The sequence below is a fragment of the Branchiostoma floridae genome, chromosome 19 (genome assembly GCF_000003815.2).
Source record: "Branchiostoma floridae strain S238N-H82 chromosome 19, Bfl_VNyyK, whole genome shotgun sequence".
Classification (NCBI taxonomy): domain Eukaryota; kingdom Metazoa; phylum Chordata; class Leptocardii; order Amphioxiformes; family Branchiostomatidae; genus Branchiostoma; species Branchiostoma floridae.
The window spans coordinates 4915479-4933294 of record NC_049997.1 but is presented as its reverse complement, the minus strand read 5'-3'; the positions used below and the strand labels follow the sequence as shown (position 1 = coordinate 4933294).

The 17816-nt window shown below is 40.6% G+C and overlaps 1 protein-coding gene across 1 annotated transcript; it reads left to right on the top strand.

Annotated features, from left to right (window-relative positions):
* Positions 1-1355: 1355 nt before the first annotated feature.
* LOC118406288 (NXPE family member 3-like) lies at positions 1356-9279 on the top strand. The gene is made up of 3 exons (XM_035806217.1): positions 1356-2197; positions 7868-7929; positions 8332-9279. Exons 1-3 carry the CDS (start codon positions 1446-1448, stop codon positions 9090-9092), a joined length of 1575 nt encoding a protein of 524 aa, XP_035662110.1. The 5' UTR covers positions 1356-1445; the 3' UTR covers positions 9093-9279.
* The last annotated feature ends 8537 nt before the right edge of the window (positions 9280-17816 follow it).

Genomic DNA, 17816 nt, shown 5'->3' with positions numbered 1-17816 from the left:
GAGTTCTTGATGAAATCTTGTTATGGTGCTGTGTACATCCGTTTTTCAAATCTTTTGTCTAAGGATGGTACTGTATTCAAAGTGGAATAGTAAAGAGATGTTTGGCTGACAAGGAAGTGAGGAAGGTCTAGGTCTCCTAATAGCCTTTCGTTGAATGTAGGGGCGTTTTTGTCATAATTTTAAATCAGAATAACTGGATATGGTACAGAAGTAATAGCGTGATTTATTTTAAAGTGTAGGTACGTAGCAAATGGTTAACCCTCAAACACCCGAGCCTTTTTTGCGACTAAAATGGCCGAGTGGGGGCCAAACGGACCCCGAAATATTTAGTTCAATAGAATCTTCTTTCCAATTTTAATCGGTGATCATTGCACATACATTGCTTTGTCAATGCAAGAGGAATATTTTGACATATTAAGATGTTATTAATTCCAACTCATTATCATGATCTATGCAAAGGATCAGAGGGATCAAATTTTGCCATAAAAAACAAGGAGGGGGGAGGGGGCGGCCTTTAGCAACTTTTATGTCGCATAACTCCTAAACGGCTTGCGGTAAAGCTACCAAAATTGGGTAAATATAAAAAAATATCTTGCTGACACGATTTCAAGTCAATAATGTAAGATTCATTATTTTTTAGTGTAGCCATGGCAACGGAATATTGACAATTTGACATTTTTCACAGAATTTGCCAATATCGACGTTAACAAGGTTTTTCCTTGGTAAACTACACTTGCTTTCTTACATCAATAATATTTCATGCAATTCACTGTTACTTTCATAATTCAAAATTTAGAAAAATTGTTCGGTAATAGACAATATGCAGCAATTCTTGATATTGATTTAGGTTTGAAATGAAATTTAAAAAAAAACAGTTTTTTCGAATCGTCGTCTGAATCAGATGCTACCTTCTCTGTAAAGACGAAATGCAAACTAAAACGCCGGCTACGAATCGAGGGCCGAATCGACTACCTGCTTCAGGTTGATGGAAAAACGCGATATGTGCAAGTACATAAATCCACAAGATTGAGGTATTGCCCATCTTTACTTTTTTTGACAGAAAACTGAGGAAGTTTGAAGTTGTTATCTTTGTTCTCTCCCAACAAGGACATGGCGAATGGTGGAAGGAAATTGCTTGTGGGTGGACGAATGCGCATGTGGTTTGGTACAGTACTCGCACTGGGTATTGCAACATTACTACTGTACTACAACATCTCCGAGGTACACAATAATCGTACTTTAAACTTCAAAATTTTCTGAGAGGTCTCTTAATATTCTAGTGAACAACAGGTGACGCCATGTCTTTTATTTTTTCCTAGGACGCCCATTGGATCAGCCAACAAAGGATGAAAATGCAATGGTTTCCGGCAAAATCTTCCAATGATATACCTTCATTTCGAAAAAGGAGGAATGATTCGGCTGTAACAGAGAACTCGGCGTGGAAAATGACTAAACCATTTTTTCCGGTGCTAAAAACGACCGAACCATTTTCTCCGGTGTTACAAACAACCAAACTGTTTTCTTCGGTGCTAAAAACGACCAAACCGTTTTCACCGGAGTTAAAAACGACCAAGCCATTTTCTCAGGGGTTAAAAACGACCGAACCATTTTCTACGGTGTTACAAACGACTGAACCATTTTCTGCTGATGTTTATTTGCAACAGCTAAAGTTTTCCTTGGCTTCTGAGTCAGGCAGGCAATATTCTGTCGGAGATACGTTACATATTGTTATCTCTGCCAAAGATACAAGAAACAACATAGTTACAAACATTGGTGATTTCTTTCGTGCGTCCATCCTTACCCAAGTGAAAGGAAAGGCAGGTTCTGGTGCAGTCGGTATCATAACGGACCACCAGAACGGTACTTACACGGCGACGTTCCGACTGTTGTGGGAGGGGGAGGTCACCATCAAAATTCAATTGGTCCACCCACGGCAAGCTATCGATGTCATAGAAAGAACTATTCGAAAATATCCTTTTGACCTAGTAATGTTTCGAAAATTTAAAAACAAGATCGACACCGAGTGTAACGTAGACCCGGCCATCTTCAAGAAGACCAGTGCAGTTTGTAACTACTCGGACCCGCATGCAGGCGCCTGGTGGTATTGTGAGAAAGCCGCCAACATTTCTTGTGACAAACCAGGCTACCATGGCATACTAAGGTACAAGAAAGTGACTGGCGGAAAACTGTTTGGCAGGTATGTTAACGGATATGTTTCATATCTTAATCGTCGGTGCTTTTTTGGTCGATCCTTGACGATTCTAAACAACATAAGATTTTATTTATGCAATAAAATAGCAGTAATGTAGCAAATAAACTTGAAAAATACATTGGACCGAAATTAGAGATTTTTTCTAGCGTAAGCCGTTCTGGCATTATGCGAAATTATGCGAAATTTGCGCAGGCCTCAAATGCCCCCCCCCCCCCCTCTGAATAGTGTTAAATTCAATGGACACCGATGGCGATGTTTAATCACCATTGTCCAATCAGAAGGAGAAGTCACAGAAAATTGACCAATCAGACCAACATCCAGCAGGAGTAGGAAGGAATATTCATCAGTACAGTTGAGATGATTTTGCAAAATATTTGTCATGGCTAAGATTACAATATTACGAATATTTTCAGTGCAAATTTGGGTTTCTAAATGAAATCTAAAATCTCCAATTATGTACCAAAAGGATAAATGTAAATGTTCACATGCTTTGTCAGAAATTTGACCAATGAATTGAAAAGTATAGTATCCTTTTAAATTAATGTTCATAATATTATTGTCCCAACTATTCCTCGTCATTGTCATTTGCTATAACCACTAAATGGATTTCGTCAGTCGGTATAGCAAATGACCAGGTTCAGGAGAGTATATACATGTACATCTCGGGGCTGACCATTTACGTTTTTTTTAATTCTATTGTCAATGACAAATTATAATACAGAAAAAGCAAAGCATCCCTTACATATTAACCTATGTCTAACAGTCCACATTACATACTTAACAGATCATATCATGTAATTATTATGTCATTATTCTCGTTATCATTTTAGTTATCAAATCATTACTTCGTTTCATTTTACCATAATATTGTAACACATTATATCATATCATTATCATATTATTACCTCATTATGTGAAGATCAGATCGTTTCATACATGTCAACATTTCATATAATTATTATATCATTACTATTATGATGGTTTTAGCATTATCATGTAAATACTACGTACTTTTCTATCATGTTATTATTGTGACACATTAATCAAATATCAACATTGTCAACACACTTCGAGTGCGCATGCGCGGTGTGTGAACACCTTTCCGCGATACGGGGGTTCTTTACCACCTAAAACTCTCGCCGCGGGCAAAACTACAAGGAGCAAGTCCTCTACACCACCACCGGAGGATCCCAAGAACACCCAGGAACGGAATTTGAGCGAAAATTCCACTCTCAGAAACCCAGTTTTGAAGCAACAAGTACCGAAAGTCACGCAAGTACCTAAGGGGGAGGGCGACCACGGTCGCGTGACCACCTCCCCTAGCGGTAGCCATCTTGTTTTCTCCAGTCGTACCCGCTACGGCTAAAATATGAGCCTGTAATTTTCATGTGTCGCGAGCGGCAAAGGTAAGACTGCAGCGGTAGACCGGTAGGGATAAAATTGAATTGTAGAATTAGTAAATTTCAGGTTGTTAAGACATTACAAATCCGTCTTTTCACTTATACCGTCACGATAGGTGCAAGTGCGCACATGCACTAGCGACATACTTCCAGCAAACTTCTGACCACACCGCCAAGTAGTAAGTAAACTAAGACAGTATTGTATTTTGGGAACAAGTATTGTAATTCGTGAACAAGCAACAACGATGTGGTCAAATGTATTAAACTTGTTAGTAATAATAGTGGGCCTCTACTCCCTCTCAAACCAACTGTTAGTCCATGTAAACAGGGAGGGTCCAGCAAACTCCAACTTGCTCATGGCCCCAAACTCTGACTTTAAGTTTACTCCTGGCATACTAAACTTACTGAGTTTCCACAAACACCAGAAAGACAGACCCAACTCACCTAGAAACCCACTCAAGTCAATTTCTGTATCTATAGCCCTCCTTGTTGTGTTAACACAGTCAGGGGACGTGCATCCAAATCCCGGCCCCTACAAACCTAAATTTCCTTGTCTCTTGTGTGGCAAAGCTGCCAAGTGGAATCAAAGAGCTGTAGCATGTGATGAATGCCATGGTTGGTATCATGTTGATTGTATGTCCATGTCTACTGCAAACTACAATGTTCTGGCGGAACACAATAGCTTAGAATGGATATGCTGTCAATGCGGAATGCCTAACTTCTCAAGTTCACTCTTTAATAATAGTGACTTCGAGCTGTCTAACAGTTTCGAAAGTTTGTCTTCGATACATTCACAAACCAACTCTTCTTGCAATTCCTGCCCTGATGGGAATCATAACAACCTGTCAAACCCGGGAATTGCCAAGTCACCCTTGGCCGCTTCATCGCCTCTTAAGGCTAAAGCCAAGCCAAGTAGACGCAAGCCCCCCAAACAGAAATTAAAAACATGTGTCATAAATTTCCAGGGCATACGCAACAAAACTGCTGATCTAGCAGCATGCTTAGACCAGCATTCTCCAGATATTATACTAGGCTCAGAAACACATCTAAATGACTCAGTTGGCAGTAGTGAACTTTTCCCCCCAGACTATACCGTCATAAGGAAAGACAGAGAACTGGGGAGAAAGGGAGGGGGTGTTCTCCTTGCCTACAAGAACGACTTGATAGTTACACATAGATTAGATCTAGATACTGAGTGTGAAACGGTATGGGCAACCTTGGAGATCCACGGAGCCAAACCGATTACAATTGGTTCTTGTTACAGATCACATACTTATGCAAAAGACATTGACTTTGTAGATAAACTGAGAGCCTCATTAAACAAGATTAAACCACAAGGTGGCCAAGTATGGCTAGGAGGGGATCTCAATTTCCCTGGTATAGACTGGAACAACTCATGTGTGAGCCCAAGCGCTCCCTATAGTGCACTTTCTAAGCATTTTTTAGAGTTAACACATGACTTTGGGCTCGAACAGGTTGTGGATCAACAAACCCGTCTCAATAACACCCTTGATCTTTTCTTAACTAATAATTCATCACTTGTTGAAACTTGTTCTCTGATCCCAGGTATAGGGGACCATGATGGCATCCCAGTTATTACTGTTAATGTTAAACCTAAGAAAATCAAACAAAGCCCCAGGCGTGTTTCACTTTGGAAAAAAGCTGATGAAACCGCCATAAGAACTGAGCTACAGGAATACAGTAATAATTTAGCTAAACGGAACATTGACAACTGCACAACAGAAGAGCTTTATAATGAATTTGTGGACAAAATCAAGATAGTAATGGATAAATATGTCCCATCCAAAACTGTAAACAATAATAATTTTTCACCTTGGATTAACAACAAGGTTAGGAAAATACATAAGAAAAAACAGCGAGCCTACAACTCTTATCGTAAAAACCCAACAACCGAGAACTTGACTAAATTCCGCACTATTCGCAAACGAGCAAAAAAGACTACCAGACAAAACTACCGTAAATATGTAAATTCTATATGTTCTGATTCCCCCAAGAAGTTTTGGTCGCACATCAAACACTTAAAACAGGATACAACTGGGATCCCTAGTCTTAAGCAGAAAGGTAAGCTAGAAACAGATAACATCCTTAACAACCAATTCATGGCTCTGTCTTTACACGAGAGGATGAACACATGCCCCACCTCCCCCGTAGTTCTATCCCCACTATGCCTGACTTTTCCATCAATGTAAACGGAGTCACCTGAACGGAGACTCCTGAAAGATCTGAATCCACACAAAGCAAGTGGACCAGACGGCCTACCAACAAGGATCCTCAAACTAGCAGCTGCTGAGTTAGCCCCTGCTCTGACTATTATTTGTCAGAAATCACTTGAAACTGGTCAAATTCCTTCCCCATGGCTACATGCCAATATCTCTCCCATCTTTAAAAAGGGGGACAGGACTGATCCTGCAAATTACCGTCCTGTTTCTCTCACATGTGTTTGTAGTAAGGTTATGGAGCACATAGTGCAATCACAGATGATGGATCATTTTGACAAATACTCTATATTATCAGACAAGCAGCATGGGTTTAGGAAAAAGCGTTCATGTGAAACCCAACTTATTTTAACTACAACTGACTTAGCCCATTCTTTAGATACCAGGTCGCAAACAGATATGATTATAACCGACTTCGCAAAAGCTTTTGACAAAGTACCTCATGATCGCTTACTCCTAAAACTCCAAAATTATGGTATTAGGGGTAAGGTACTTCACTGGATCTCTAATTTTCTCAAAAATCGTAAACAAAGAGTGGTAGTTGGGGGAGAGCACTCAGAGTGGGCAGAGGTAGTCTCTGGAGTGCCCCAGGGTACCGTGCTCGGACCACTACTGTTCTTAGTGTACATTAATGACTTAGCCGACAACCTCAACTCTAACATCCGTCTCTTTGCGGATGACTGCGTCATTTACAGGGAGATAAACAGTGACAGAGATCACACCCTCTTACAAGAGGACATCAATACATTAGATACATGGCAAAACACATGGCAGATGAAATTACACCCGGACAAATGTTTTGTTATGCGTTATACCCACAAACGTAAACCTAAACTCTACGACTACAAACTAGGAAGTCATGTTCTAGCCGAGACTAACAACCACAAATACTTAGGAGTCACGCTCAACAACCAGCTCTCTTGGTCACAACACATACAGTACAGTGCTTCCAAGGCTAACAAGACGTTAGGCTTTGTGAGACGCAATCTTTATAACTGCCCCAAATCAGTCAAAACAAATGCATATACATCCCTTGTTAGACCACATTTAGAGTATTCCAGCGCTGCCTGGGATCCATACCACAAAGAGCACATTGCTAAGTTAGAGTCCGTTCAAAAAAGAGCGGCCAGATTTGTCACAAATTCGTATCATAGTTATGATAGTCACCAAACTTGTCTCTGATTTGGGGTGGGATACTTTACGCAACAGAAGGACAGCAAATAGATTAACAATTTTACAGAAAGCAAGACACCATAAAGTAGCCCTACCGGTCGAAACTCATCTAAAGCCTGTACCGCGCCAATCGCGACACTCAAACCCAAATTCTTACAAGGCTCTACCTTTTCACAAAGACTGCTACAAACATTCCTTCTTCCCACAAACCGTGAGAGATTGGAACTCTCTACCATACGAGGTCACGGAGATCACAGACGCTCCAAAGTTCAAGGAGGCAGTTCTCCGACGCCTCAGGGGACATTAAGGCGCAGCACTCCCCCTGGACGCTTTGCCCCAACTGAGGGGCGTTGTCCAGTACTCAATCAAGATCAAGAAGATCAAGAACTAGACCTCTGACCCCTAGACACTGTGCTCTATTGTAAATACTCTGTGATTGTTGTATTTTTAAAAATGTATGTATTCATGTTGATTGTAATGTTGATTCATGTTGATTGAACCTTGGAAGATTAGCCCGTAAGGGCTAAAAGGTTTCTTAATAAACAACAACAATAAACAACAACATCATTATCATATTTATTATCTCAAGAGTATTTATACATTCCAAAATCAAATTAAACATAAGGTTACCATTTACTCTTTTTTAACTATATGGAAAAAACACCTGGAGCCATTTTCATTTTCAGGAATAGGAGTTATGGCATGGTAGCTGAGATATCTTAATTTGTGCAGTTCGTATTCAAGCATGTATACGCCATTTATGGAATGGTTATAATGGAATCCCTAGTTATAAGGCAAATCAAAGTTTTACACCCCAACATTTTGTGATTTGTCCAATGTTACAGGGGCAACAGTGCATTGAAAAAGACAATTTCTGGATCTCCATCTGTAATTAATGTTCAAAAAGGTAGGCCATATTCCTTCTATTAATTTTTGGTAATATGAAATACCAGAAACTTATATTTAATACACAAAATGTCAAAGTCTTGCATTCTTAAACATTCTTCAAACTTAAAGAAAGGAGTAAGGGATGTCGGTAAAAAGTTTAAGACAGAAAATGTCGTCTGTATGCTATGCCGACCTGTGTTGTGTGTTTCTCGCTGCGTCACCATTGAACAGCCTATTTAGATGCTTTCTGTATATATCGACCAATTGTGTCGCCTTTTATTGTCAAGAGGCAGTTGATTGGTTGGTAAGTTTCCTTCAAACAAAAAGAGGAGTATCTGATTGGCTGACGGCATTCCAATGCCAGCACAACGAGAAGCATGGGTACTGGATATGACATGTGGCATTCTACTCTTTAACACAGGACGAGATCCTTTGGCCAATCGCAGACGGTGTGTCCGGGGACTGGCCACTCCACAGATATCTGGGTTCTATCGGAGCGGCGTGTGGAACTCTCTCGTCTGTAAGAACAGACATTTCTCCAGCCAGGCCGGCTGGCAGCAATGTCTGAAGGGGAAAACTTTGTATTTAATGGGCGACTCTACCATTCGGCAGTGGTGGGAACATTTGGTAAGAATCTTGAATATGACCGAAACACAGATTCCCGGGACCATACACGAAAGTGGACCATTGCTCGCCCGAGATACTGTTAATGACATAACGGCAAACTTTCGGACCCACGGACCGCCTCTTCGTACGGGTTTCATTCGGACGTCTCTCATCAAGTACGTCGCTAACATCATCGATGAAATGGAAGGAGGACCGAACGATGTGATATGTATCACTATGTGGGCACATTTCACCTCGTACCCTGTAGAGGTCTACAGGAAAAGAATGGAAGCCGTCCGTGCTGCAATAGAAAGTTTACTACAAAGGAGTCCTGAAGCTCTGGTGGTCATCAAGTCGGCAAACACGCAAACGGGCAATGAGCTGATTTCCGGGGATTGGTTGGCACACAAGCTGGACTTGATAATGAGAGAAATGTTCCGCGGGATGAACGTTGTTCTTGTAGATGCTTGGGAAATGACCAATGCACAGAACTGGCACAGAGATGCCATTCATCCAGCGCAGGATATCATCGTACAAGAACTAGAGTTCCTTTGTTCTTTCATCTGTCCCTTGTGACCCTAGAATCTGCCGTTTATATATATAGTAGAGTAGATTCATTCCTCAAGCTACCGACACCTTGCACACTGCAGCTTCGCATAAGGAAGAGTATGAGATTAAACAATTTGTACTTTTAATTCTACATTTTGAAAAATAATATGGTTATGGTGAAAGGGTATCTTTGATTTTAATGATTGTCAGTGCCAGTGTGACAGAATGATATTGTGTGACAGAAAAATAAATCAGACCCAACACTATAATCATAATAATAATCATCTGGTGTATTTTGCCAGCCAGTAGGTACCCAAAGTATGAGTAATGAGGCTGTTTAACGTGGTCGAGGCACCTCCTCGAGCACGGGACCCCCGTTTTACGTCCCTCCCGGAAGACGATTTCGTGGAAAACTTCGTGAGGCTACAGCAATCCGGACGTCCTTGGTTGGTCCCCCATCCAAGCACTATCCGGACCGCGCGTTGCTTAACTTCCGAGATCGAGGGATCGGGTGTATAACAACCAGACACATAAACGATATTATCATTCGCTTCGCTCACTCGGTGGTTTTAGTCGGTGGTTATAGCAAAGACCCAGCTTTCTAACATCATATACTGGCACCTCTGGTGGGTTATTAACCCTTAATTCCACATAATGAATAACAAATAAAGCAAACATACCATTAAACGATGATGTTAAGTGTAAAGAAATAAGTAATGGTCGTATGCGGATGAACACATACGATATCAGCTCCTGAAGGTAGATTATGAAATCTTTTGGTCCTAAAGCCTTCTCGAGAAAAATAAATTCATGTATATGACCTTCATCAATATTACACTTTACACTGGAGTCCACATTTCAATAGTACTATTGATGCAGTATCAAACACAGCAAAGACTTTTTTGTATTCGGCTTTTGCCGAAGACGACCGCATCATTTTTAAGAGTGTAGCAACATCAATAACTGGGGTCACTCATGTGCACAGCATCATCTAGGTGGGCCATGTGCTGCAGTATCGTGCAATCTCGACAGATGGGGTGGTTGCACGTGGAAGGTAGGATTGCGCTTTACATCCCCGTGTTTTGGACAAGTTGGCAGTTATATTTGAATTTCAGTGATCCCGCCATGTTGTCAATCGACGCCAATCACCCAATGTGCCTTGCAGCCTGGCTAGTTTGCCGTCGTGCCACGTCGCTAACCGACTCCAATCCCCACGGACCGTCCGCTTGACCGTCTCGCTGGATTTGGCCAACCCTCGTGTCCTGTCGGCTTTGGCCAACCCTCGTGTCCTGTCGGAAACTTTCCGACAGGACACGAGGGCCAGTGGCCAACCCTCGTGTCCTGTCGGAAATGGCCAACCCTCGTGTCGACAACATTAATCTGTTTGCCGCCTGGACTAGCTGTATGCTAATCTGACGACCGGAACTTTGCGACGAAGAGCAGGATGTGAAGTATTCTTTTATACGTTTATGAAGGTTAGACATCCAGGTAAGCAATATTCAAATACAATTCAATCTCTACAACTGGATGAATATCAGTTGTAGAGATTGAATTGTATTTGAAGTATTCCTTTATTGTTATGGCTGACAAAAAATCATTCCGCCATTTAACTGCATGATTTGATTTTGTTTAATCTTATCTTATTTAGTTTTATTTTATTTCATTTCATGTCATTAAAATGTCAACACGTCAATACAGAATATTCAGGTTTCGCCCAAGTACCCATCGCTAGGTGCAGAATGTATTCCCAGTTGATAAGTGGTTAAATAGGGATTTTTAATCGTTTATTCCGAGATAAAAATTATATTTTCTGCTTCCCAGTATACAGTTCGGATGGATGACGCAATATGGATATCATTTACAGTTTATTTTTTGTTAACACTTTTAGGTCAATACGTTTGGAACGCTTTCCTTGACGTATTCACGTCGCTGTATATAGAAGATGTGTAGACTTAAGCTTTGACATATTCAAATTTTTTAGTAAACATTCGTATTTATATGTCCGGCTTGCTGCCGCACTGTCAACAATCAACAAATCCTCCTCATACCGTACCCCTGTCACATTTGGCGAAAATCGATCACGATTCTGCGGCAATCGAACGAGCCTCGCTTATTATAATAAGTTTATTGCACAACAATTGTACAAGGTACAAAGTATGGCTTATATGTGACAGGGACGGTTTTCAGGTGAAAAAATACGCTCAACCCTCTAGTCGGTCTTAAATATGGCCGATCTTCCATCGATACGCCAGAGGATCGTGGATAATGTCACAGGGGTATCACTGTGGTTCTGTGGTATTCATCGTCTCCATATCAATGTAATATGTACGCTCTCAACATTGTCATACCACATGTAATTTTTCTTCTTATTTTTTTGTAGTTTTTGTTAGACCCTAAATACGTACCTTTGCGCCCGAATGGTTATGTTTTCCCCCTGTGTGTTTAGGCGTCCGTACCCCGTAAACAGGATAATCCAAGAATGCCTCGCTGGCTTGGGTTGATATTTTGTATGTAAACATTTTATGATGAGATCTCGAATGATTTTATTGTTATGGTGTGTAGCAGACTTCCCAGGTGAAAACATCCGGGTTTTCTCTCTTTTTACCTCCACGAAAAGGAGGTATTGTTTCTTTTGTGTACGGGTGTGTCTGTCTGTATTTCTGGATATTTCTAGTCAGCATAACTTGAGAACTTCTGAATGGATCAAGGTGATATTTGGTATGTGGTATCCTGTGATGTTAATCGTCTACATAATGTATATATGTGTAGGCTTTCAACGGTATCATACCACTAACTGTACGTCATTCCCTCATAGCCTCCATAGCAGGCTCTCTATGGGCTTTTTTGGCACTTTTGCTGGCCATTTCTTTTTGTACTGGGTCGCTGATTGCTGGCCTCTCTCATAGCCGCCCATTCTAAAATGGGCCTCGTTCCTGTATTACTCCGAGTGGACACTCACAAGGAATCCCTACCAAAATATAAATTGGGCCCCAAAATCGTGTGCTTATGTGGATGATAAATTGCCTTTTATTGCCCCATGTCATATAGAAAGGATTTGAGATAAAAGGTTGTGTATTTCTGACAGGATCTGGTTGAAAAGTTTCGGCATTCGAGCGAGTGCCGGACGTGTACGTTTGTTTGTCCTGAGTAATACGGTCAGCGGGTCACTTAAGGAAAGCCCATCTTTGTGGATAGTACTTATGTGCAGTTATAGATGATATAAAAATCGATTCACCGGTCGGATGCAAGTAGATAAATCCACGAACACAAGAAGTAGATGGATCCAGAAGATTGAGGTATTGCGCATCTTTACTCTTTTTTGACAGAAATCAGAGGAAGTTTTACGTTGCAATCTTTGTTCTCTCCCAACAAGGACATGGCGAGCGGTGTAAGGAAATTGCTTGAGGGTGGACAAAGGCGCTGGTGGTTTGGTACAGTACTCGCTCTGGGTACTGCAACATTACTACTGCATTACACCATATACAAGGTACTTTATAAACTTACATCAAACTTCTTGAGATTTTTCAAACTCCTCGACCACCTCTTACCCTTCTAGTAAACAACGAGTAATGCCATTTCTTTGATTTCTTTATAGGACCCCCACTGGATCAGCCAACAGAGGATGAAAATGCAATGGTTTCGAATTCCGGCAAAATCTTCCAATGACATACCTTCATTTCGGAATAGGTGGAATGATTCGGCTGTAACTGAGAACCCGGTGTTACAAACGACCAAACCATTTTCTGCTGATGTTTATTTGCAACAGCTCAAGTTTTCCTTGGCTCCTGAGTCAGGCAGGCAATATTCTGTCGGAGATACGTTACACATTGTTATCTCTGCCAAAGATACAAGAAACAACACAGTAACAAACATTGGCGATTTCTTTCGGGCGTCCATTCTTACCAAAGTGAAAGGGAAGGCAGGTTCTGGTGCAGTCGGTATCATAACGGACCACCAGAACGGTACTTACACGGCGACGTTCCGACTGTTGTGGGAGGGGGAGGTCACCATCAAAATTCAACTGGTCCACCCACGGCAGGCTATCGATGTTATTGAAAGAAATATCCGCAAAAATCCTATTGACCTAGTAATGTTCCGAAAACGGTACATAGTTGGAGACGACAAGATCGACACCAAGTGTAACGTAGACCCGGCCATCTTCAAGAACACCAGTGCAGTTTGTAACTACTCGGACCCGCATGCAGGCGCCTGGTGGTATTGTGAGAAAGCCGCCAACATTTCTTGTAACACATCAGGCTATTATGATGAACTTTGGCAAAGAGACGTCCATGGTGGAAAACAGTATGGCAGGTATGTTAAAGGCAACCTAAGCAATATTACAGCGTCAAAGTGGAAATATTCTGAATAAGGCAATCTGCATGATATTGACATCTACTGCATTGTATTCTCACATTTACATCATAATTTGATACTTTGAGCAGCTAAAAACAGCACAGAGACAAGTTGCACGAAGATATTCCTTATTATTGTACCCCCCAAAGGACTTGATCTGGAATCCTTGTGCAACTCATTCCCGCGCTGTTTTTAATGGGTCAATTTATGAAATAATGATGTAAATGTGCTAAAATAGTGCATTAAATGTCAATATTATACAGACTGCCTTATTCAGAATATTTCCACTTTTAACAATGTGATATTGCTTAGGTTGCCTTTAACGGACAATGTTCATATATTTGAACAGCTGTCGGTAAAAACGTCTGTGCATTAAGCCCAACACATTTATCGACAGAGATTTATTTATTTTTTATTTATTTATCAGGATTCTCCATGTACAATGACATGGAGGGTATGGCGGCACAGGTGCCACCATCCGCCATACTGAAATCAACAATGATAATCATAATCAAATAATGATACATAAATACAAGAACAAATATTATAATCAACGTAAAGCTCAAATCGGGATAAGTCAACAGAAATAGAGGTGGCACACTGTGTTTGGTTGAAATCGCGAGTCCGGTATAGAAAGTCACATTGCACTATCATTATATGGCCAGGCGACTTTGACCAATCAGAAGGCCCCATTTCTAATTGGTTATAACACAAAAAACTTCATTAAAGTAAATAAACATTTGTGTTCAGTTAATCATCCATCACCGTTATCCAATCAGAGGTAGAAGTCACAGAACATTGACCAATCAGAATGACACCCATCAGGGAGGAATGTTCACACCCAACAGGGAGGAATGCTCATCAGAACAGTAGAGAAGATTTTAAAAAGGTTTGAAATGCCAAGATTGCAAATGTTACGATGTTCTGTGGGAATTTGATTTCAAAATGAAATTTGTAATTGCCAATTATATTGTATTAAAAGACTTTGATAATAACGTTAATGACCCGCCTATACCTCGGCCATGTTCATTTGTCGTTACACCTCGGGACGGTTAATTAACCCTTCATTAGCTACTTGAAAAAATGACAATAATGCACCTACTATTTTGATTTTCAGGAATGGTAATTATGGCATGGTAGCTGAGATATCTGCTTTGGAGTAGTTCATATTTTACATTCATCACTACACACTCCATATAGGGAGTTTATTTGCAAGTTCGTGTCCGAGGGCTAATTGCAAGTACATGGTATAAACATAGTAGATATACAAGTGACAATGAACAGTTATAAACAATATTCTACTCTAATACCATATATGTAGTGGTTATAAAGTCTTTTATAAAGGGAATGAATCCCTAATTCAAACTGGAACTGATAAAATTCAAACCGATAATGTAAACTATTGCTGACACCTCGAACATTTTATCTAGTGTGGCCTGATATGTTAAGCCTTGTGTGAAAATTCCAATCTGTACGCTGGAGTTTTCACAACGTTTTGCGTTTTGAACACAGACACGGGGGCTATAAAGCGCTGAAAAAGTCGATTTCTGGATCTCCATCTCAACTTAATGTTACAAAAGGTAAGTGACCTTCCCTCCATTATTCATTGATGGTAGGACATATGTGAAATTATATATTTACGGACACAAAATGTCAAGGTATGTAGGAGTGAGGGATGATAAAAACTAGCTCAGTTCAAGACAGAGAAGGTCGTCTGCACGCCATACCGATCTGTGATGGGTGGTGGCCAGCCAATCACATGCTTCCCCTCTATCGACCTATCATGTCGTCTTTTACTGTTAAGAGGCCGTTTGATTGGTTGGTAAGTTTCCCTCCTTAAAACAAAAGAAGGAGGAGTATCTGATTGGCTGACGTCTTTCCAATGCCAGCACAACGGGAGCATATGGGTACTGGATATGACATGTGGCATTCTACTTTTTAACACAGGGCGAGATCCTTTGGCCAATCGCACACGGTGTGTCCAGGGACTGTCCACTCCACAGATATCTGGGTTCTATCGGGACGGCGTGTGGAACTCTCTCGTCTGTAAGAACAGACATTTCTCCAGCCAGGCCGGCTGGCAGCAATGCCTGAAGGGGAAAACTTTGTATTTAATGGGTGACTCTACCATACGGCAGTGGTGGGAACATTTGGTTAGAATCTTGGAAATGAAAGAAACACTTATCCCAGAGGCCATACACAACACTGGACCATTGCTCGCCCGAGATCCTGTTAATAAAATAACATTAAACTATCGTACACACGGACCGCCTCGTCGTTGTCCTTTTACTCGGACGTTTCACCTCAAATACGTCGCTAACATCATCGATGAAATGGATGGAGGACCGAACGATGTGATATGTATCACTATGTGGGCACATTTCACCTCGTACCCTGTAGAGGTCTACAGGAAAAGAATGGAAGCCGTCCGTGCTGCAATAGATCGTTTACTACACAGGAGTCCTGAAACTCTGGTGGTCATCAAGTCCGCAAATACGTGTCAGGGCAACAATGAGCTGATCATTGGGGATTGGCTGGCACACAAGCTGGACTTGATAATGAGAGAAATGTTCCGCGGGATGAACGTTGTTCTTGTAGATGCCTGGGAAATGACCATTGCACAGCACTGGCATGAAGATGCCATTCACCCAGCCGAGGATATCGTCGTACAAGAACTAGAGTTTCTTTGTTCTTTCATCTGTCCCTTTTGAACCTAGAATCTGCCATTTGTTCAGTCTTCAAACAAACGTTTCTCGCATTACATCAATCTTCCAGACCGAAAAATCTAATTACTAAATGACGTTTTCGAGATTTTTTTGAAACGGTAACAAGGTTGGACAAGTCCACTAGCCCTATTGTCCTGGGTGAGTGAAAGTGCTGATCGGGCAAGTGCATGACCTACCCCGGGCCACTTTTCCGATCGGGCAAGTAAGATTTTTCCATTGAGTGAGATTTTGTTGTTACTTTTTACAGTCATAAAATCAAGCAATGGTAAACATAGAAAAATAGAGGCAACAACAAGAATGCCATTGCTGGAAATGATAATACATAGAAAAGAGACATTTGAATTTTGGGCTAGTAAAAATTGGTTCGGACAAGTAATTTTATGTGCTTACCCGATAGGACATGTAAAACTTGTCAGACCCAGGGCAACTAACCATCTTACCAAGCAAACAAAAAAACGCCAACGAACCAACCAAGCAGCCAACGGACGGACGAACCAACAAACGAACCAACAAACTTAAGAAAATACAACAGGTTACCGGTCAAAATTGTTATATTCATATCATGCATACATGTTTTAAATCGGGCCAACAAGGTGGAGATGAGAAAATAGAGTATCTATTTTACGGCAGTCAGGGTTGAAAAATTTTGTCGAATTGTATTTCTGTATTTTTTGGAAATTAAACGTAAGCCATATGAACATTATAACGCCGTGATAGCACAATGTCAAACATTTCACTACAACCATACCAATGTGAGTTTTTCATGTTCTGAAACTCAGGTTAGTGATTTTTGACAGCCTCTTTCTGCCATGATTCCCATTGTTAAGAATAGGCAGTCTAAATACCGAAAGTTACCCTGTAGTTTAGAGCATATACCTACATGTAGGGTCTTTGCCTTTAACCCTATTCAGGCCGGGCTTTTGAGGCCCTCCATTTCTAAGTCTTATAACTCATACACGACGTGCCGTAGGGCCACCAAATTTTCAGGACATGATGTCGACATAATATCTGACAAGACGTTACGGCAACGTACGATGACGTAATTATGACGTCATCTATTTTGTTATATTGGCCGGACCCATGAAAAAAGGGTGTTCTCAAAAAACTTCAAGTTATGCTACAAAAATGTAACAACAAGTGCAGATAACAAAATAATAATGTTAATTACGACTTGTGTTGCCTATAGCAACATCAATGACGTCAATATGACGTCATAAAATGACGTCATGTACATCTAAGATACGAGTTGGGCTCCGCTATGTTATATCCACCACCAATTTTTGAAAATCCTTTTTTTGCAACAAATAATCACAAAGGGCAATGGAAATAGACTAAATACATTCATTTAGAAGGTTTTCGATTAAAAAATTCCAGGTAGATACACATTTTAAGGGATAATTAGCTTATTATTCTTGATCTGGCCATACGGTCCGCCATCTTGGATTTTGGGCTGATGACGTCATCAAATTAGCATAATTTATGCATATGTAATTATGAAAGATATGCTAAATAATATAAGATTTTATTTATGTAACAAAATATCAGTAATATAGCAAATAAATGTGAAAAATCCATTGTTAGAACCAAAAATAGTGATTTTTGGCAAAACTGCCTGTCAACAAACGGTTGACATGGAAAATTTGTCAAACTTCGTTCAATTGTTTCCAACAAT